The 23287-nt window shown below is 38.4% G+C and overlaps 1 protein-coding gene across 7 annotated transcripts in view; it reads left to right on the forward strand.

The window, feature by feature from the left end:
* The window catches only part of Eea1 (early endosome antigen 1), a 107929-nt gene that overhangs the window by 56573 nt on the left and 28069 nt on the right, over positions 1-23287 (forward strand). For all 7 annotated transcript variants that reach the window (XM_055627852.1, XM_055627854.1, XM_055627853.1 and 4 more), the window contains 4 exons: positions 459-578; positions 12302-12505; positions 13753-13953; positions 19243-19356. In XM_055627852.1, coding sequence (XP_055483827.1) covers positions 459-578; positions 12302-12505; positions 13753-13953; positions 19243-19356 — 639 coding nt within the window. The remainder of the gene's footprint in view (positions 1-458; positions 579-12301; positions 12506-13752; positions 13954-19242; positions 19357-23287) is intronic.

The following is a 23287-nucleotide window of genomic DNA, read 5'->3' on the forward strand; positions in this document are numbered from 1 at the left end:
AAAATCTGTTAATTCAGCAATAGATTTTCTTTAGAGGTAGTGTATTAGATGTGGTAGCAGCTCATATTCCTTCCTAGTATACCATAAGTGTAACTATTAAAAAGTAAAAGAAATGCAGATACTGTGGTTTAGGTTATTGGTGTGTGTGTGTGTGTGTATAAATTGTATATTAACTACTTTAGCATATATGTATACAAAGACAGTGATGAACTGATGACAATCTGGAGAAAGATTTGTTTTCTTTTTAGGATGAGATTTAATGGTTAGAGGATGGATTCTTAATCATGAAATTATAATTTTATAATTAATGAGGAACTGCTTTAAAGCTGATTTTTTTTATATGGCTTGAATTTCATTTTCTTTTCCAACTTGAGAATTGACATAATGCCAGATATTTATGCTTAATATGATCACATTATGTCCTAAGTTCTCAGCTAACAGTATACATTTTTTTTAAGTTGAAGGAAAAAGTAACAAATTCCACTGAATTGCAACATCAGTTAGAAAAATCAAAGCAACAGCATCAAGAACAGCAAGCTCTTCAGCAAAGCACTACAGCCAAGCTCCGAGAAGCTCAGGTAAGTGTATTCTCACTATTAACTTTCTGAGCAAAGTGGAACAGTCATTTTCCTTTTGTAGTGATAGAACTGCATAATGCAAACACTTGATGGGTACTTTGGATAGTTTTAAGTGATGGTCAGAAAATCATACTTCTTTTAATTTCTATGAGAAAAAAATAAAGTATTTTATTATAAACCCATTTGTTTAATACTTAATTCATAAAGTCTTCAAATATATTAAACTTATTAGATAATTTATTTATTAAATCACCTCATCAGATATAAAGATTCAGAGATAGAGCTCAGCTGGTCAAGTGCTAGCTGTGCAAGCATGAAGCAACTCATGAAACTTGAGTTCATATTCCTGCTACCCAAGTGAAAAACTGTGCATGGTAGCATGCAATCACCTGTAGTCGCAGTGCTGAAAAGGCGGAGGGCTTGCTGGCCTGCCGGTCTAGGCAATCATTAGTCAGGAGAGAGCATGTCAGAACAAGTGCAGCCAGTGGAGAAGCAATGGAGGAAGGCAGCCAGTGCTGATTTCTGGCCTCCGCACGCGTGTGTGAACACATGCACATATAGACCCTTCACACAAGTTTTTACTTCTACAGTGGAATGTAGTGTGTGTTATTAGAGCTTTTTCTTCTTAGCATACCTGGACACCAGAACTATATGTATAGAAAAATATAATCGATTGGGTTAAATTAATACACATTCTGTTATTACATGGCTTAGAAAGTAAAAGAAGTTTGGTTTTGTTATGTGCGAGCGGGATACATGTTTGGAGGGAATTTGTCGTTTGTATTCATTGGCTCCTTTGATTTACTGAGTATTTGAGCACTGGATGTCAGACACTGCTCAGTGCTGAACATAAGGAGGCACAGCACCTACCCTCTGGGAAAGCAGTCTAGGTGTGTACATAGGAATAATTGTGTGTCTCTGGGAACAGTAAGACATTTCTGCAGTAAGAAACCTTTTTTTTTTTTTTTCTGAAGTTGAAGAATGAATGACACAGGAGTCCAACAAAGAGGGATAAAAATACCGGAGTCATTTATCACATCTTTTGTTTAATCAGAGAACAGTATCTTTTGACTATTCTCAGCCAAGGAACTGATTTTGTATCTATTTATGGCACTGAGTAAAGTATAAAAAAAATGGCTGCTCTCATGGAGTGCTTAGTGATTGAGGCCAACAATAACCATGGTCAATAAGCAGGATATATCATGGTAAATAAGCAGGATATATAATGATAAGTGCTGTAGTCATGGACAAAAGAAGGGTGAGGCTAAAAAGCATGTACAGTGCTATAAGTGTTAGGGTTACAGTGCTAGGGAGGGTTGCCAGGTGTCTTAGGCTTTTTATTTCTCAAACAAAAACAAACAAACAAACAAACAAAAAACCTTACCATAACCAAAAAAACAAGTTTGGGAAGGAAAGGGTTTATTCAGTTTATACTTTAATATTGCTGTTCATCACCAATGGAAGTCAGGACAGGAAATCAAGCAGGGCAGAAACCTGGAGGCAGGAGCTGATGCAGAGACCAAGGAGGGGTGCTGCTTACTGGCTTGCTTCTTGTGGCTTGCTCAGCCTGCTTTCTTGTCGAACCCAGGACGACTAGCCTAGGAATGGCATCACTCACCATGGACTGGACCTTCCCTCATTGATCACTAATTGGGAAAATTCCTTACATCTGGGTCTCATGGAGGAATTTTCTCAACTGTGGCTTTTTCCTCTCTGATGACTCTAGCTTGTGTCAAGTTGACACAACACCAGGCAGTACACTTGAGGAAGCTTCTGTGATGTGAAAGACCTGAAGCAAGGGAGAGTATGTGTTATGGGGGCATCAGGGAGACTTGTACAACAACTTTGGAAATCAATCTGATGCTTTCTCAGAAAGTTAGGAATAGTGCCACCTCAAGATCCATCCATATCACTCCTAGGCATATATCTGAAATATGCTCAACTATACAACAAGGACATGTTTGTAGCAGCTTTATTAATAGCTAGAATCTGGAAACAACCCAGATGTCCCTCAATGGAAGAATGGATACAGATATTATAGTACATTTACACAGTGGAATACTACTCAGCTATTAAAAACAGGGAAGTTATGAAATTTGCAAGCAAATGCTGGGAACTAGAAAAGATCATCTTTAGTGAGGTAACCCAGAAACAGAAAGACACACATGTATATACTCACTCATAAGAAGTTATTAGACATATAATATAGGATAAACATACTAAAATCTATACTCCAAAGAAGCCAACAAACTAGGAAGACCTTAGAGAAGATGCTCAATCCTCATTCAGAAGGGTAAACGGTATAGACTTCAGTAGCATGAGAGGATGGAACAGGACAGGAGCCTAGCACAGAAGGCCTCTGAAAGACTCTACTGATTGAGGTATCGAAGCAGAGGCTGAGACTCACAGCCAAACTTTGGGCAGAATGCATGTAATTTTATGAAAGAAGAGGGAGATACAAAGACCTGGAGATGACACGAGCTCCAAAAGGAGACCAACAGATCCAAAAAAACTGAGCCCTGGGAACCCTAGAGAGTGACCCCAACCAAGGACAATGTATGGAGAGGACCTAAAACGGTGGCTCAGATGTAGTCCATAGTGGGATCTCTAAGTGGGATCCCTAGTAAGTGAAGCAGGGACTTTCTCTGGCATGAACTCAGTGGCAGGCTCTCTGATCACCTCCCCCTGGGTGGGGGGGGGGGGTTCAGCCTTGCCAGGCCACAAAGGAAGACAATGCAACCAATCCTGGTGAGACCTGATAGGCTAGGGTCAGATAGAAGAGGAGGAGGACCTCCCCTATCAGTGGACTAGGGGAGGGGAATAGGGGAAGAAGAGGGAAGGAGGGTGGGTTTGTGAGGAGAGGAGGGAGGGGGCCATGGCCAGGATACAAATTGAATAAATTGTAACAAATGATAAAACAAACAAACAAAAATAAAGAACAACAAAAACTCCTGTGATAGGAGTCTGTCTCAGGAAGAGGAGGAGCTGGTTGGAGAGGGGTGAGCAATAATTGTTGAAATGGACATGATCACAGAGATGCCATGACTCAGAACATGGAGAACTGGCATAGGTGATTTTAAGTTCTTAATTATTTTTGTGTCTTTGAGTAAAATTAGAAATTTTGGGGGTCTAAGCAAAGGAATGACTCACTGTAACTGACTTCTCAGGATTTCTGTAGCTGTTGTGTTTTGAGTAGACTGAGGAGGATAACAAGAGAAGCATAGAAATTAGCTGGGAGATTACAGTAATTCAGACAAGTAATGTTATTTAGATTTGAGTGGAAACAATGCAGGTAGTGAAAAGTAGTCAGATTGTAGATACATTTCAGAGGTGAAGCTGACTGCTTTGCTGATAGACTGATGTAGAATCTTGAGAGCGCAGTTAAGGATGGCTAAGGATTTTTGCCTGGGTACCAGACCAAATGAAACCTGAGAATCTTGTTGGATTTGTCATCATGGAGGTCTTTGAGCTCAGTAAGAGCAATTTGGACAGAGAAGATGAGAAGAACACCTGATGGGAGATTTCAAAAGAGAGAGAAGAAACCCGAATATGTGACTGCAGGCTACTCTGGGGCTTTAATGTTACGAGCAGGAAAGAAATGAAGCGTGAACATTTTGGTACAGGTCAGCAGCTAAGAGGGCTTCCTAGTATCCATCTAGGCATAGACAGAAGTAAAGGGCAACCTTTCACTCTTTAGACAGTCTGTTCTGAGGGAGAGCGAGGGGCTCAGCTGTACATGCTTGCTTCCTTACTCTCTCCTCACAGTACATGCACAGCATAGGTGAGAGTTGCAGTGCCCAGGCAGGTTTAGAAAAGAAAGGTTATGGGAGGCTTCCTAGGAATGGCAGCCTGAGTTACTGAGTATCTATTTGTGGGATAGGTACAGGGATGCTAATAGAGAGAAGTACATTACAGGTAAAAATTGGGTGGACAAGGGTACTGAAGCTAGTATGAGTTAAACTGATAGGGCTTGCTGAAGCTTAAAATCTAAAAATAATGTGGTTGAATAGAGATATAAGATAGATAAACATTTAAAATAAACTGATAACTTTGCTCAATATAACTTCAATAAAGTTACAGAAATAAAATATAAATAACTGATTGAGTAAATGAAAAATGTGGGAGCTTGGAAAATAAACATAAATTAGTTTTGAAACTTAAATGTGAATTATATGAAGAGTGGGTAGAAACCAGAGAGAAACTTGGTTTAGGGAGAATTTTTGAGAAACAAAGAGATCTGAATAGGTTTCTTGTCATGAAAGAGACTGATATATAGAGTTACTAAAAATACTGGCAGAAGAGCTGCTTCTTTGAGAAAATCAACAAGATAGACAAACCCTTAGCCAAACTAACTAAAAGGCAGAAAGACACTAGACAAAACAACAAAATCAGAAATGAAAAGGGAGATATAACAGACACTGAGGAAATCCAAACAATCATTAGGTCCTACTTCAAAAGCCTATATGACACAAAAATTCAAGATCTAAATGAAGTGAACAATTTTCTTGATCAATTCTACTTACCAAAGCTGAATCAAGACCAGGCAAATAAATGGTCATATATCCCCTAAGGAAATAGAAGCTGTCATCAAAAGTCTCCCATCCAAAAAAAAGTCCAGGGCCAGATGATCGCAGCACAGAATTCTACCAGACCTTCAAAGAAGAAATGATACCAATACACTTTAAACTATTCTGCAAAATAGAAACAGAAGGAACATTACCAAACTCATTCTATGAAGCCACAGTCATCTTGGTACCTAAACCTCACAAAGACCCAACAAAGAGAATTTCAGGCCAATCTCCCTTATGAACATTGATGCAAAAATACTCAACAAAATACTTGCAAACCAAATCCAAGAATACATCAAAGATATCATCCACTATGACCAAGTAGGATTCATCCCAGGTGTGCAGGGGTGGTTCAATATTTGGTAATCTATCAATGTGATCCACCATATTAACAAACTGAAAGAAAAAAAAAAAACCACATGATAATCTCCTTAGATCCTGAAAAAGCATTTGACAATATCCGACATCCATTCATGTTTAAAGTCTTGGAGAGATCAGGGATCCAAGGCACTTATCTAAACATAGTAAAGGCAATATACAGCAAGCCTATAGCCAAAATCAACTAAATGGAGAGAAACTTAAAGCAATCCCACTGAAATCAGGGACAAGGCAAGTCTGCCCACTCTCTCCATATCTCAACATAGTTCTTGAAGTCCTTGCTAGAGCAATAAGACAATTAAAGGAAATCAAGGGGATACAAATTGGAAAGGAAGAAGTCAAAATATCACTATTTGCAGATGATAGTATACCTGAGTGACCCCCAAAAAATCTACCAGGGAACTCCTACAGCTGATAAACACCTTCAGTCAAGTGGCTGGATACAAATTAACTAAAACAAACAAACAAACAAACAAACAACATTAGCTTTCCTGTATACAAAAGACAAATGGGCTGAGAAAGAAATTACAGGAGGTCCTCCTCCCCTTCCATCTGACCCTAGCTTATCAGGTTTCTTCAGGAGTGGCTGCATTGTCCTCCTGTGTGGCCTGGCAAGGCTGCACCTCCCTTAGGGGGAGGTGGTCAAAGAGCTAGCCACTGAGTTCATGTCAGAGACAGTTCCTGATACCCATTACTAGGGCACTCACTTGGATACTGAGCTATGGGCTACATCTAAGCAGGGTTTCTAGGTTATATCCATGAATGGTCCTTGAGGGAGGGAAGGTGGGATTGGGAAGGAATGAGGGAGGGGGCTACAGCTGGGATACAAAGTGAATAAACTGTGATTAATATAAAAAATTAAAAAAGAAAAAATAATAATAAGATTAAAACACGAAGAAAAAAAAAAAGAAATTAGGGAAACAACACTGTTCACAATAGCCAAAAAGGATGTAAAGTACATTGGTGTGACTCTAACCAAGCAAGTCAAAGACCTGTATCAAAACAAAACAAAATAAACAAACAAACAAAAAAAAAACCCAAAACTTCCAGTCTCTTAAGAAAGAAATAGAAGAAGATATCAGAAGATGGAAAGATCTACCATGCTCATGGCTTGGCAGGATTAACATAGTAAAAATGGCCAACTTACCAAAAGCAATCTACAGATTCAATGTAATTTCCATTAAATTACCAACACAATTCTTTACAGACCTTGACTGAAAAATTCTCAACTTCTTATGGAATAACAAGAAACCCAGAACCGCTAAAATAATCCTATACAATAAAAGGTCTACTGGAGTTATCTCCATCCCTGATCTCAAGCTATACTACAGAACAGCAATAGTAAAAACTGCATGGTACCGGCATAGAAACAGAAGGGTGGATCAGTGTAACTGAACAGAAGACCCAGAAATAAACCCACACACTTATGGACACCTGATTTTTGACAAAGATGCCAATACCATACAATGGAAAAAAGATAGCATCTTCAACAAATGGTGCTGGTCTAACTGCAAATTGATCCATACTTATCATCCTGCACAAAACTGAAGTCCAAGTGGATCAAAGACCTCAATATAAAACCAGACCCACGAAACCTGTCAGAAGAAAATGTGGGAAAGAGCCTTGACCTCATTGGCACAGGATACAACTTCCTAAACAGAACACTAACAGCACAGACTCTAAGATCAACAATCAATAAATGGGACCTCATGAAACTGAAAAGCTTCTGTAAAGCAAAAGACACTGTCATCAGAACAAAACGACAGCGTACAGACTGGGAAAGGATCCTCATTAACCCAATATCTGACAGAGAACTAATATCTAGAATATATAAAGAACTAAAGAAGTTAAAAAACAATAAATCAAGTAATCCAATTAAAAAATGGGGTACAGAGCTAAACAGAATTCTCAATAGAGGAATATCAAATGGCAGAGAAACACTTAAAGAAATGCTCAATGTCCTTAGTCATCAGGGAGATGCAAATCAAAATGCCCCTGAAATTTTACCTTACGCTCACCAGAATGGCTAAGATAAAAAACTCAAGTGACAATACATGCTGGAGAGAATGTGGAGAAAGGGGAACCCTCCTCCATTGCTGGTGGGAATGTAAATTTGTACAACCATCTTGGAAATCAAAATTTCTGCTTTCTCAGACGATTAGAAATGGTGCTACCTCAAGATCCTGCTATATCACTCCTAGGCATATATTAAAAAGATACTCAAGTATACAACAAGGACATTTGCTCAACCATGTTCATAGCAGCTTTATTTGTAATAGCCAGAACCTGGAAACAACCCAGATGTCCCTCACTTGAGGAATAGATACAGAAATTGTGGTACATTTACACAGTGGAATACTACTCAACAAATAAAAACTAGGAAATCATGAAATTTGCATGTAAATGGTGGGAATTAGAAAAGCTCATCCTGAATGAGGTATCCCAGAAGCAGAAACACATACAGGGTATATCACATATAATATAGGATAATCCTACTAAAATCTGTACACCTAAAGAAGTTAACCAAGGAGGAGAACCCTGGATAAGATGATCAGTCCTCATTCAGAAAGGCAAATGGGATGGATATTGGAAGAGGAAGAAAACGGAATAGGACAGGAGCCTACCATAGAGGGACTCTGAAAGACTCTACGCTGCAGGGTATCAAAGCAGAGGCTGAGACTCATAGCCAGACTTTGGGCAGAGTGCAGGGAATCTTATGAAAGAAGGGGGAGATAGAAAGACCTGGAGATGACAGGAGCTCCACAAGGAGAGAGAGAAAATAATTTGGCACAGGGATCTTTTCTGAGACTGATACTCCAACCAAGGTCCATTCATGGATATAACCTAGAATCCCTACTCAGATGTAGCCCATGGCAGCTCAGTGTCCAAGTGGGTTCCCTAATAATGGGAACAGGGACTGTCTCTGACATGAACTCAGTGGCCTGCTCTTTGATCACCTCTCTCTGAGGGAGGTGCAGCCTTACCAGCCACTGAGGAAGACATTGCAGCCACTCCTGATGAGACCTGATAGTCTAGGTGCAGATGGAAGGGGAGGAGGACCTCTCATATCAGTGGACTGGGGGAGGGGCATGGGTGGGGAAAAGGCAGGGAGGGTGAAATTAGGAGTGTATAAGAGAGGGGCCTACAGTTGGGATACAAAGTGAATAAACTGTAATTAATAAAAAAAGTTTTAAAAACACTGGCAGAGGATTGACTAAAGGAATTAGATGTTACCACACACACGGGAATATATTTGGGCTTATCTCCTAAAGCTTGAAGGGAGGGACTAAAAAAGGGCACATTCAGAGAAAGAAAGTAAATATGGGCACATACAGATACAATATAGTAGGAAAAAGAATAGAAAATCAAGGTAGATCATTTATGAAAAAAAACCTTACATATCAGGGTATAATGAATTGTATATAGCAATAGCTCAGAATCAGCCTAGCAGAGATTGCGAATTTGGGGCAAATATTGAAGCTTTAGGTAGTTACTGAGAACATTGATCTTGAGGACCTTATTCCAATGAAAAAGATTGAAAAGGTGATTCTGAGTATTTAATGGAGACTGGAACTCTACAATCTGTGGGTATTTTTGCTTTTATTCTAGAAATGTTTAGAAGTACAGGAGGGAAGAAACATTGCGGTACTGATATGGGGATGGTATTTTGTGGGGTGGTTGCCTGGGATATTTTGAGGTGACAGAAAATGAGGGATGTGGCTGAAAGAATAGTTTTTTCCCATGTGTGAGGTTTAGAAAGAAATGCTAAGCTAAAGTGAACCAGTTAGAAGGAAAGTGGAGTGACTGGCATAGAAGATGAGCTGATGAAATTGGAAGATAGGAAGTTGTGGTCACAGATTAAGATGCCATACTTTTTAGCTTTTATAATTTCTGGTTATTACAAAATCCTACCTGTGAGTACTTGCAATATGGAATGAGTTCAGTCCAGGGGTTAAGGTGATGTGAATGTTGAGGATGTACTCTTAACTCTGGATATATTTTATGTTTTGTAGGAAGTTTGCAGAAATAGAGATTAAGACAAAGACTAAATCAGGTCTCAGTTCTTCAGTGAATGAGGTAGGGATTTATAGATAGCAGTAAACTGTAGAAAGTAGAACATATGAGACTAGCATACTTCCAAACAAGCACAAGGTTTTTATAAGAGGATGATGGCAGTGAAAAAAGCAGGGAAAGGTAGCCTCCTGGGCCTTTGTGGAATAATGTCTGCATAGTGAAGACCAGATTCCAGTGCACAATGAAAGCGTGACTTCTGCAGAAAGCTTTGTCCTGGAACTTGGATTCCAGAGTAGGAAATTGTGCTGAGAGGGGTTCTTGGTGGCAGAAATAAAAGCTGAGAGCAAGTAGGTAATGTGGTTTTTCATAACTGAAGCCTAGAGGCATGAGAAGCATGCTTGAAAAATGACTGAGTCGTAAATGTTTTAATTCTGACACAAATCATTAAGGATGCTGGGCGTCTACTTGCCATTAACATTGCATGGTAGACTGTAAAGCTGGGTCTTTATTCTCAGTAGAAACTGACTGACATAAAGAAAGTAGATACTCTGGATGTAACTTATTACAGCATTCTGTGTATAATATTTAGGAAGAAGAGGGCTTTGCTGATTTAGAGTAGTCCTGCTGGGTATAGAAATGAGCTTGCAAGTGCCCATGTGTGAGAGTGCAGTGATTTGGGGGGAGGGGTGGTTCAAGACAAGGTTTTTCTGTGTAGTCCTGGCTGGCCTGGTATTCACTATGTAGATCAGGCTGGCCTCAAACTTAGAGATCCGCCTGCCTCTGCCTCCTGAGTGCTGGGATTAAAGGTGTGCACCAACATACCTAGCTGCACTGGCTGTTTTCTTTTTTTCCGTTTTTTTTTTTTTTTAAAATTACATTTTATTTACTTTGTATCCCAGCTTTAGCCCCCTCCCTTTTCCCCTCCCAATCCTACCCTCTCTCCTTTATCTCCTCCCATGTGTCTCCAAGTCCACTGATAGGGAAGGTCCTCCTCCCCTTCCATCTAACCCTAGCTCATCAGGTCTCATCAGGACTGGCTGCATTGTCCTCCTCTGTGGCCTGGCAAGGCTGCTCTTCCCTCAGGGGAAAGTGATCAAAGAGCCAGCCACTGAGTTCCTGTCAGAGACAGTCCCCTGTTCCCTTAACTAAGGAACCCACTTGGATACTGAGCTGCCATGGGCTACATCTGAGCAGGGGTTCGAGGTTATATCCATGAATGGACCTTGGTTGGAGTATCAGTCTCAGAAAAGATCCCTATGCCCAGATATTTAGGTTTTGTTGCTATCCTTGTGGAGCTCCTGTCCTCTCCAGGTCTTATGAACTCCCCCTTATTTCATAAGATTCCCTGCACTGTTCCCAAAGTCTGGCTATGAGTCTCAGTATCTGCTTTGATACCCTGCAGCGTAGAGTCTTTCAGAGCTGCACTGTGGTAGGCTCCTGTCCTGTTTCTTGTTCTTTTCCTTTTTCTACTGTTCATCCCATCTGTCTTTCTAAGTGAGGATTGGTCTTCTTACCCAGGGTCCTCCTTCTTCTTTAGCTTCTTTAGGTGTACAGATTTTAGTATGTTTATTCTATATTATAGGTCTAGTATCCACTTAAAAGTGAGTATATACCATGTGTGTCTTTCTGCTTCTGGGATACCTCACTCAGGATGATCTTTTCTAGATCCCACCATTTGTCTGCAAATTTCACGATTTCCTTGTTTTTAATTGCTGGGTAGTATTCCATTGTGCAAATGTACCACAATTTCTGTATCCATTCTTCCCTTGAGGGAAGCCAGGTTCTGGCTATTACAAAAAAAGCTGCTACGAACATGGTTGAGCAAATGTCCTTGTTGTGTGCTTGAGCATCTTTTTGATATATGCCTAGGAGTGGTATAGCTGGATCTCAAGGGAGCACTGTTCCTAATTGTCTAAGAAAGCAGAAAATTGATTTCCAAAGTAGTTGTATAAGTTTACATTCCCACCAGCAATGGAGGAGGGTTCCCCTTTCTCCACATTCTCTCCAGCATGTATTGTCACTTGAGTTTTTGATCTTAACCATCCTGATGGGTGTAAGATGAGATCTCAGGATCGTTTTGATTTGCATTTCCCTGATGACTAAAGATGTTGAGCATTTCTTTAAGTGTTTGGTGTATTGTATCTTGGATATATATCAATGAATAAGAAAGATAACAGACTCAGCTTTATGTAGCATATGTTCTAATGAGAGATGGAAGGAGGTAAATAAACATGAGAGAAATAAGCAAGCTATGGGATGTTGAAATAAGTGCAGGGCAGTGGAAAAAAACAGTGTATAGAATATTGCAAAATGCCACAGTAGTAAATGTAATGCTCAGGGCAGCTCTATCTAGAGGTGATATTTGAGCAAACATTTGAAGAGGAGGGAGGGAATCACTTTACTGTTAGGGAAACATTTAAGGCAGCAAGGTCATTAGAGCAAAAGCTGTGAGGTAGGAGTGTGCTTGGTGCAATCACTGAGTGAGTTCCATATACCTGTAAAGGGTCAGAAATGTAGGAAGTCAAGTCAGAATATTAGAAAAAGTAAAGTGTAACCTTTTTTTTAAATTAAATTTGTGCTTATAAATAATACAAATTTATGTTATTAAACATGTGGTTTTAATTAATTTTTCACAATGAAATATGGTAGTTTTTAAGATGTAGGACAAATATTTTGGATGATCAAAATAATTATTAGTCATTTCATGTGTAAGGAACAACTTTTTAAATTTTCCATCCTTAAAATAGTAGTTTTTCTTTACAGAATGATTTGGAACAAGTGTTACGTCAGATTGGCGATAAGGACCAGAAGATCCAGAACCTTGAAGCCTTACTGCAGAAGAGTAAAGAAAATATTTCCTTATTAGAAAAGGAAAGAGAAGACCTTTATGCGAAAATTCAAGCTGGTGAAGGAGAGACTGCTGTTCTTAACCAGTTGCAAGAGAAAAACCATACACTACAACAGCAAGTATGCTTGTAAACTGTACTGTTCTAACCTTTCCCTAAGTCCCTGTGGTTTTATGAAATGTTTTATAAAAAACAATTCGTGACCCTGGATTTCTTACTTGTTCTAAAATGTTATTTTTATATGATAATATTTATCATGATCACTGTGTAGTGAAGGCATGTGCAGTGCTTTGATGAAAGATGTCCTTAGTTCGTGTTCCAGAAGGACTTATTACCTATCTGACAAGTAAACCACTTCCTCTCTACTACTGGAAAGGTAGAGATGTGACTGATCATACATATTTGCCTCAGGATCTGTTTCTGTTCATGAGGACTTTTTGTCTTCTGGGGGTTGCTGAAATTTTCACCTAACTTGTATTATATTTTTCTCTTAAATGCTAATAAAATTAGCCTTGCACTTAAAAAAAAAAATCTTGGTGGAAATGGGCCCTGAAATGAAAGATGATGGAATCATCAGACAAAAACTTTAAAATACTCCCTAGTGTTTATGGCTGTAAAGGGCAAACCATAATAATGGGACTAGATGTGGGAATGATGCGAAAACTCCATATAGAGCTGCTAAAGATAAAAAAGTAAAACACTTGAGTAGAAAATTGCCAGAAGAAAAAGTATCAGTGAACATAAAAACAATAGTTGAAACCATTCTGAATAAAGCAGAGAGAATCATGCCTCCATGGGCAGCATGTCATAGGCTAGCAAAGTGTAATGAGTATCAGAGGAGGAGGACTTATCAAAATATAAATCTGTACATTTAAAGAGAACTCCCATAATAATAATAATAATAATAATAATTAATCTCTTACAGCCTAGCGATACCTACAGTATGCAGGAACTCCAATCAGTGGGGAGAGCTGGGAAGGGAGAATGCAAGAATGACTATGAGATGCATTCGAAAATAGTTTTGTATAGTGAAACTACTCTATCCCTTGATTTCATCAGTAGTTAACTGAGTGTACACCTTTATCGAATCTCACATTTTATAATTGCTAGATGAATTTTACTGAATATCAATTCTAGTTGAATGAGATGATTTAGAAATAATATATCTGAATTTGATGTTCTTAGTGTTTGGGATACTATATATTTGACTTGTTAGTAATGAGAGGTGTGAGTATTTTTACTTGAAGAACCTTGAAATTAGCTGTTATAGATAGAGCAGGTCAGTACTCTGATGGTACTTAAATGTGTTTCTTCATTTTTGTGATTTGCAAACTTTGTAATTAGACTCTTGCATGTATAATATAATAGCTAACTCAGCTGATGGAGAAGCTGAAGAATCAGTCGGAAAGCCATAAGCAAGCTGAAGAGAATTTGCACGACCAGGTACAGGAACAGAAGGCACATCTTCGTGCTGCACAAGACCGTGTTCTGTCCCTGGAAACCAGTGTGACTGAACTAAGCAGTCAGTTAAACGAAAGCAAGGAGAAGGTGTCTCAGCTTGACATACAGGTAATATGCTATTTAATGAGTTTGTATGCATAAAGCATCAGTTTTAGATTATACATGTTGGACATTTGTTTTGCTTTACATATTAGTGGAAAATGAAGATACAAATTAAATCACGTAGTTTCTTGAGGTTTCCTGTGTCTTTCTTCCTATGCAAAGGTGATTGGTGTAATGTAACCTTTGATTCCTGTTTCCAAAGTACTTCCTAGTAGGGTAGTCAGCACATTGTGAAAGTAAATTAGCACATTCAGTGTCCGCTGAGTACATCATGAGCCTGTTCTTAGTGCTTTACTGCTATAAGGGCAGTAGTGCCTGTGTTCTAGCAGTGTGGATTTGCACCAATGGCAGGGTCTCTGATCTTCATGCACATAAAGGGACTAAAGATGCCACTGCTCCTCATCTTTTTTTTTTTTTTTGCCATTGGACCCTTCTGAGACTATAGTGGACCTATTACTCATAACCTCAAATCTTAACATATTACATGACTTTGGAAAATATGTCACATATATTTTAAAGTATTTCATGATTTTTAGCTCCTCAGATAGATATATTGCTATATGTAAATGAAACTGATTTGCCCAAAAATAAGTTATTCACAGTCTGATACACATTTGTCAATCAGTTATTTATAGTATAGATTTCTCTAGTTCTCACTTTGAACTCAGATAGAGATATGAATTATTTAGCATTATTTCTGCCAAGATTAATTATTGAGTTATTGAGAAATAATTATTTGGAACTTTACCTTTCTGCTTAAAATTAACAGTATCCTGTGTGTTTTAGATTTTTTTGTGTTTACTGATTTTCTCTTCATTTAGCTAATGGAGTATCATTTTAACGCTTCTAAATATATTTCAATTTCAAATGTATTTATATTTTTCTACTCTTTGCTTTTCTTACTAAAAATGAGTTGTATTAAAGTTATTTCAATACTTGTTATTTTTGATAAAGAAAGCCTAACTCATTTGATTTTTTTCAAAGTGTATTGTAGAAAGCCTGAGGTTTTTAAATGTGTAATGTCTGGCTTTTAACGAGAATCAAAAGTAAACTCTTTACATGAGAAGAATGAATCTGGAAAGTGAATTTTAAACATATTTATAGTTTGTTTTATTGTTTGGACTCCCTTCTGAAATCCTTCATCTTTGGAACTATCATTTTCAATGGCATAGTTCAGTTTATTGGATATTTTAGATTGTTGGTTGGTTGGGTATTTTTTGTTATTGTTGTTTGTTTGTTTTGTGGGGGTTTTTTTTGGGGGGGGGAGTTCAAGACAGGGTTTCTCTGTGTACCGGTGGCTGTACCTAGAACTCATTCTGTAGACCAAGCTGGTCTTGAACTCACAGAGATCTGACTGGATTAAAGGTGTGTGACATCACTGCCCAGCTTACTTTACTACACCAGTTTACTGTGATACTGGTAGACTTTGGGCATTTCCTTCTGAAAACTACAGTGGCCTTCCCAGAAAAAAAAAAAAAATGTATACAAGTTATCTGCCTTTATAAGATAGGGTCTAAGCATGCAGAATAGACTGGTCTGGAATTTGTAATTCTTTTACCTTTGCCTATTATATGCTCAGATCACAGACCTCTGTCTCCACTCCTGGAACCATTTCCTTCACAGAAAGACATCCTTCTGTTGTTGTTTAACCCTGACTGGAGTCTTTGCTCTTCCCCACTTCTATTGGGAGATTTGTGTGTATTTCAGTGTCTCGATTATTACTTCATACCTAAGAACTTAAGTTTTGTGGTTTTTTTTTAATTCAATTTTATTTTTTTCTTATCAGGTACATTTTATTAACTCTGTATCCCAGCCGTGTCCCGCTCCCTCATTTCCTCCTAATCCCACCCTCCCTCCCTCATCTCCACCTTGCCCCTTTCCAAGTCCACTGATGGGGGGGATCTCCTCCCCATTCATCCAATCCTGTTTTATCAGGTATCTTCAGGACTGGCTGCAAAGCCCTCGTCTGTGGCCTAACAGGACTGCTCCTCCCTTGGGGGGTGGGGAGGTCAAAGAGCCAGTCATTGAGTTCCTGTTAGAAATAGTCCTTGTTCCCCTCACTATGGGAAACCAATTGGTTACTGAGCTACCACAGGCTACATCTGAGCAGAGGTTCTAGGTTATATCCATACATGGTCCTTGGTTGAATGACAGTCTCTGAGAAGACCCTGTGCCCAGATATGTTTGGTCCTTGTGGAGCTCCTATCCTTTCCCCATCATACTAACTCCCCTTCTTTCATATGAGTCCCTGTACTCTGCCGAAGGTTTGGTCATGAGTCTTTGTATCTGCTTTGGAAACACTGCTAGTTAGAGTCTTTCAGATGCACTCAGTAGACTCCTGTCATCTGTTCAATGTGCATCCCATCTGTCTTTCTAAACGAGCATTGATCATCTTACCCCATGTCCGCTCTCTTGATAATCTTTTTTAGGTGTATAGATTTCATTATGTTTGTCATATCTTACAGGTCTATATAAGTGAGTATATACCGTGTTTGTCTTTCTCCTTCTGGGATATTTCACTCAGAATGATCTTTTCTAGATCCCACCATTTGCCTGCAAATTTCATGATTTCCTCCTTTTTGATTGCTGAGTAGTATTCCATTGTGTAAAAATACCACAATTTCTGTACCCATTCCTCCGTTGATGGACATCTGGGTTGTTTCCAGGTTCTGACTATTATGAATAAAGCTGCTACAAACATGGTTGAGCAAGTATCCCTTTTGTGTACTTGAGCAAAGTTTGGGTATATACCTAGCAGTGGTATAGCTGGGTCTTGAGGAAGCACTATTCCTAATTGTCTTAGAAAGTGCCAAATAGATTTCCAGAGTGGTTGTACCAGTTTACATTCCCACCAGCAGTGGAGGAGGGTTCCCCTTTCTCCACAACCTCTCCAGCATGTGTTGTCCCTTGAGTTTTTCATCTTGGCCATTCTGATGGGTGTAAGGTAAAAGCTCAGGGTCGTTTTGATTTGCATTTCCCTGATGGCTAATGAGGTTGCGCATTTCTTTAAGTGTTTCTCTGCCATTCGATATTCCTCTGTCGAAAATTCTCTGTTTAGCTCAGTACCCCATTTTTTAATTGGATTACTTGGTTTACTGCTTTTCAGCTTCTTTAGTTCTTTGTATATACTGGATATGAGTCCTCTGTCAGATAAAGGGTTAGTGAAGATCCTTTCCCAATCTGTAGGCAGTCGTTTTGTTTTGATGACGGTGTCCTTTGCTTTACAGAAGCTTTTCAGTTTCATGAGGTCCCATTTATTGATTGTTGATCTTAGATCCTGTGCTGTTGGTGTTCTGTTCAGGAAGTTGTCTCCTGTACCAATGAGTTCTAGGCTGTTCCCCACTTTTTCTTCTAACATATTTAGAGTATCTGGTTTTATGTTGAGGTCTTTGATCCACTTGGACTTTAGTTTTATGCAGGGTGATAAATATGGATCTATTTTCATTTTTCTGCATGTAGACATCCAGTTGGACCAGCACCATTTGTTGAAGATGCTGTCTTTTTTCCATTGAATGGTTTTGGCTTCTTTGTATTCATAGGTGTGTGGGTTTATTTCTGGGTCTTCTATGCGGTTCCATTGATCCTCCTTTCTGTTTTTATGCCAATACCATGCAGTTTTTATTACTATTGCTCTGTAGTACAACTTGAGATCGGGGATGGAGATACCTCCAGATGATCTGTTGTTGTACAGGATTGTTTTGGAGATTCTGGGTTTTTTGTTTCTCCATATGAAGCTGAGAATCTTTTTTTCAAGGTCTGTAAAGAATTGAGTTGGTATTTTGATGGGGATTGCATTGAATCTGTAGATTGCTTTTGGCAGGATGGCCATTTTCTCAATGCTAATCCTACCAATCCATGAGCACGGGAGATCTTTCCATCTTCTGAGAGCTTCTTCAATTTCTTTCTTCAGAGACTTGAAGTTTTTCTCAAACAGGTCTTTCACTTGCTTGGTTAGTGTCACCCCAATGTACTTTATGTTATTAATGGCTATTGTGAAGGGTGTTGTTTCCCTAATTTCTTTCTCGGCCCTTTTGTCTTTGGTATACAGGAGGGCTTCTTATTTTTTTGAGTTGATTTTGTATCCGGCCACTTTGCTGAAGGTGTTTATCAGCTGAAGGAGTTCTCTGGTTGAATTTTTGGGGTCACTCATGTATACTATCATATCATCTGCAAAGAGTGACACTTTGAACTCTTCCTTTCTGATTTGTATCCCCTTGATCTCCTTTAGTTGTCTTATTGCTCTGGCTAGGACTTCAAGAACTATGTTGAAGAGGTATGGAGAGAGTAGGCAGCCTTGTCTTGTCCTTTATTTCAGTGGGATTGCTTTAAGTTTCTCTCCATTGAGTTTGATGTTGGCTATAGGCTTGCTGTATATTGCCTTTACTATGTTTAGATATGTGCCTTGTATCCCTGATCTCTCCAAGACTTTAAACATGAATGGGTGTTGGACTTTGTCAAATGCTTTTTCAGCATCTAAGGAGATGATCATGTGGTTTTTCTCCTTCAGTTTGTTTATGTGGTGGATTATATTGATGGATTTCCATATGTTGAACCACCCTTGCATGCCTGAGATGAAGCCTACTTGGTCGTGGTGGATGATATCTTTGATGTGTTCTTGGATTTGGTTTGCAAGTATTTTTTTTTTTTTTGAGTATTTTTGTGTCAATGTTCATAAGAGAGATAGGTCTGAAGTTTTCTTTTTTTGTTGGGTCTTTGTGTGGTTTAGGTATCAGGGTGACTGTTGCTTCATAGAATGAGTTTGGTAATGTACCTTCTGTTTCTATTTTGTGGAATAGTTTGAGGAGAATTGGTGTGAGCACTTCTTTGAAGGTCTGGTAGAATTCCGCGCTGAAACCATCTGGCCCAGGGCTTTTTTTGGAGGGGAGACTGTGAATGACTGCTTCAATTTCCTTGGGGGATATAGGGCTATTCAGTCTTTCTACCTGATCTTGACTTAATGTTGGAAGATGGAATCTATCAAGAATATTGTCTATTTCATTTAGGTTTTCAAATTTTGTGGCATATAGGCTTTTGTAGTGTGACCTAATGATTGTTTGAATTTCCTCAGCATCTGTAGTTATGTCACCCTTTTCAGTTCTGATTTTGCTGATTTGGATAGATTCTCTCTGCTCTTTAGTTAGTTTGGTAAGGGTTTGTCTATTTTGTTGATTTTCTCAAAGAACCAGCTTTTTGTTTCATTGATTCTTTGAATAGTAAGTTTTGTGTCTTAAGAAAGGGAAAGTCAATAGTTAAATATGTGAATATTTAAATTTAAATATGTAAATTTTGTTACAGATTAAAGCCAAAACTGAATTATTATTATCAGCAGAAGCAGCAAAAACTGCTCAAAGAGCTGATCTTCAGAATCATTTGGACACAGCTCAAAATGCATTACAAGATAAACAACAGGTAGGAAACCTGATAATGTTTTGGTTGGTATAGACACGCTAACTTTTTTTCCATACACATGAAATCACATAAGCAATTATGGTACCTTGCATGTTTCTTTTATCTTACATTTGTTTGATGAGGTGTTTTTTAAAACATTGTAGGAAGGAAGTAAATTTCTAAGGAAATTGAGGTTGACCATTACTTAACCTAAAAAGCTGATATTGAAAATATCCCCAATATAAAACTTTTTGAGCAACCATGATAGATTTGGAGCACATTGCATGTTAAGTTTCTTATGAAGAGTTCTTAACCTGTGAAGTCCATATTCCAAAACCTGAAGTCTCAAAATTTCTGGTACTAAGCATTTATTTTATTCTTTATTTTCTCTCTCTCTTTCTTTTTTTTTTAATATTAGTTATAGTTTATTAACTTTGTATCCCAGCTGTATCCCATTTCCTTTTTCCCTCCTAAACCCATCCTCCCTCATCTCCTCCCAGCCTCTTTCCAAGTCCACTGATAGGGGAGGGAATTTCATATATAGGGAATATTCTACTTGTACATAAATATAAAACTGTACTAGAAAACATTTTGGTTCCTTAAGAATCAGTTATAAATTGAGACAATAATGACAGACATTTGCCACTGTGGAGGGAAACAGAGTGACTGTCTGCCTGAATATGTGTGTGTGTGTGTGTGTGTGTGTGTGTGTGTGTGTGTGTGTGTGTATCTCTGGTATCTTTGCATGTATGTGTGTCAGAAACTCAAGAATTGGTTGGGAGATGAGGTCAAGAGTCTGAGAGGATAATCAAAGTATTTAAGAAAATGCCATAATCAAACTGCTACTCTGTTTGCTAATTAAAAATAAAATAATATTTTAAAATTTAGAATTTTCATATTTTATAGTGTTTTATGCTAAGGAAAAATAGCTATAAGGATTGTATTTGCATCTCTGGTACTAAATGCAGAAAGTATACTAGTGATCTAAGAATTTAAAGTAGATTAGTAATAAGTAGATTGGCTTAAAAAATGAGTCATACCAATAAGATGGGAATTCTTGCAATTGAATGTAATCTAGAAAACTATCAGCAAGTTTCATGGTAAATTGTGATAAAATAAATTAGTATGCAGGTGGGATCCTATTTTAATTTTATTTACCCAGTTATTTATTCATTTATTGTAGTGCTAAAGATAAAATACAGAGCCTCACACATTCTAGGAATGTTATCTCCCATTGAACTACCACTGCAGCCTGTTATCAGTACATAAAATAAGTAGAAAAGAAATTAACATGCAGAGAAGATTAGAAAGAAAGTTATCAAAACATTTAACACTGATCACCCATGGGTAACAGACTTACTAGTAATATTTATTGTTTTCTTTCTGAGAAACTGGATATTCTTTTTTTAACTTTTATTTTTATTTTATGTATATTAGTGTTTGATTACATGTATGTTTATGTAAGGATGTGGGATCCCTTCGAATAGGCATTGTAGTTGTGAGCTGCCATGTGGGTGCTGGGAATTAAACTTGGGTCCTCTGGAAGAGCAGTCAGTGCTCTTAATCACTGAGCCATCTCTCCAGCCTGAAACTGGGTAATCTAAGAACTTACTTAAGCAAGTGTTACAGATGTAACATCTACAATATTTTTGGAATATAATTTTTAAATAGTGCTTTGAAAATCAAAAACATTCAACTATAATGTAATAATTACTTTTCTTAACTTAATGATCTGTCATATTTTTTAGCTTTTAGATAATATTTCTAGCAAATTATTAAAACATTAATGCGCTGTGGAAGTAGCTCAGTGGCATAGTTTTTACCTACCATGTATGAGGGCCTGGTTTTGATTTAGTTATTTAAGGCTAGAGAGTTGGTTCAGGGCCTCGTTGCTCTGGTAGAGGACCTGGGTTCAGTTCCCAGTGCCCACATGGCAGCTCACAACTGTCTGTAACTTCCATGTCAGGAGATTTGATGTCCTTCTCTGATCTCTACTGGCACGTAGGCATAAAACACTCATGCATTTTTCTAAATGTAGACATCCAGTTGGACCAGCACCATTTGTTGAAGATGCTGTCTTTTTTCCACTGTATGGTTTTGGCATCTTTGTCAAAAATCAGGTGTCCATAAGTGTGTGGATTTATGTCAGGGTCTTCTATTCGATTCCATTGATCCACCAGTCTGTTTCCAGTACCATGCCAGTACCATGTAGTTTTTAGTATTGTTGCTATATAGTACAGCTTGAGATCAGGGATGGAGATACCTCCTGAAGATCTTTTACTGTAGAGAATTGTTTTAGCAATTCTGGGTTTCTTGTTGTTCCATATGAAAGTGAGAATTTTTCTTTCAAGGTCTGTAAAGAATTGTGTTGGTAATCTGATGGGAATTGCATTGAATCTGTAGATTGCTTTTGGTAAGATGGCCATTTTTACTATGTTAATCCTGCCAAGCCATGAGCATGGTAGAGATTTTTCCATCTTCTGATATCTTCTAATTCTTTCTTCAGAGACTGGAAATTTTTTTCATACAAGTCTTTGACTTGCTTGGTTAGGTTCACACCAAGGTACTTTATGTCCTTTGTGGCTATTGTGAAGGGTGTTAGATCCATACTTATCACCCGCACAAAACTAAAGTCCAAGTGATCAAAGACCTCAACATAAAACCAGACACACTAAACAGCTTAGAAGAAAAAGTGGGGAATACCCTTGAACTCATTGGCACAGGAGACAACTTCCTTAACAGAACACCAACAGCACAGGATCTAAGAGCAACAATCAATAAATGGGACCTCATGAAACTGAAAAGCTGTAAAGCAAAGGACACTGTCCTCAGAACAAAACAACAGCCTACTAATTGGGAAAAGATCTTCACCAATCCTATATCTGACAGAGGGCTAATATCCAGTATATTTAAAGAACTAAAGAAGTTAAACAGCAAAAACCAAGTAATCCAATTAAAAAATAGGGTACAGAGCTAAACAGAGAATTCTCTGCAGAGGAATATTGAATGGCAGAGAAACACTTAAAGAAATGTTCAACGTCCTTAGTCATCATGGAGATGTAAATCAAAACAACCCTGAGATTTCACCTTACACCCATCAGAATGGCTAAGATCAAAAACTCAAGAGACAACACATGCTGGAGAGGTTGTGGAGAAAGGGGAACCCTCCTCCACTGCTGGTGGGAATGTAAACTTGTACAACCACTCTGGAAAGCAATCTGGCGCTTTCTCCGACAACTAGGAATAGTGCTTCCTCAAGATCCAGCTATACCCCTCCTAGGCATATATCCAAAAGATTCTCAAGTACACAATAAGGACATTTGCTCAACCATGTTTGTAGCAGCCTTATTTGTAATAGCCAGAAGCTGGAAACAGCCCAGATGCCCCTCAGTGGAGGAATGGATGCACAAATTGTGGTATATCTACACAATGGAATATTAATCAGCAGTAAAAAACAAGGAAATCATGAAATTTGCAGGTAAATGGTGGGATCTGGAAAAGATCATCCTAAGTGAGCTATCCCAGAAGCAGAAAGATGCACACGGTATATACTCACTCATATAGACATATAATATAGGATAAACTTACTAAAATCTGTACACCTAAAAAACTAATTAAGAGAGAGGACTCTTGCTAAAATGCTCAATTCCTATCCAGAAAGGCAAAGAGGCTGGACATCAGAAGAAGGAGAAAAGAGGGAACAAGTCAGGAGCCTGACACAGAGGACCTCTGAAAAGCTCTGCCCTGCAGACTATCAATGTAGATGCTGAGACTTATGGGCAACCTTTGGGCAGAGTGCAGGGAATCTTAGGAAAGAAGTGGGGAACAGTAAGATCTGGAAAGGACAGGAACTCCACAAGGAGAGCAACAGAACCAAAAAATCTGAGCACAGGGGTCTTTCCTGAGACTGCTATTCCAACCAAGGATTATGCATGGAGATAACCTAAGACCA

Source organism: Psammomys obesus, unplaced genomic scaffold (assembly GCF_907164565.1).
Source record: "Psammomys obesus unplaced genomic scaffold, mPsaObe1.curated_primary_1811, whole genome shotgun sequence".
Taxonomy (NCBI): domain Eukaryota; kingdom Metazoa; phylum Chordata; class Mammalia; order Rodentia; family Muridae; genus Psammomys; species Psammomys obesus.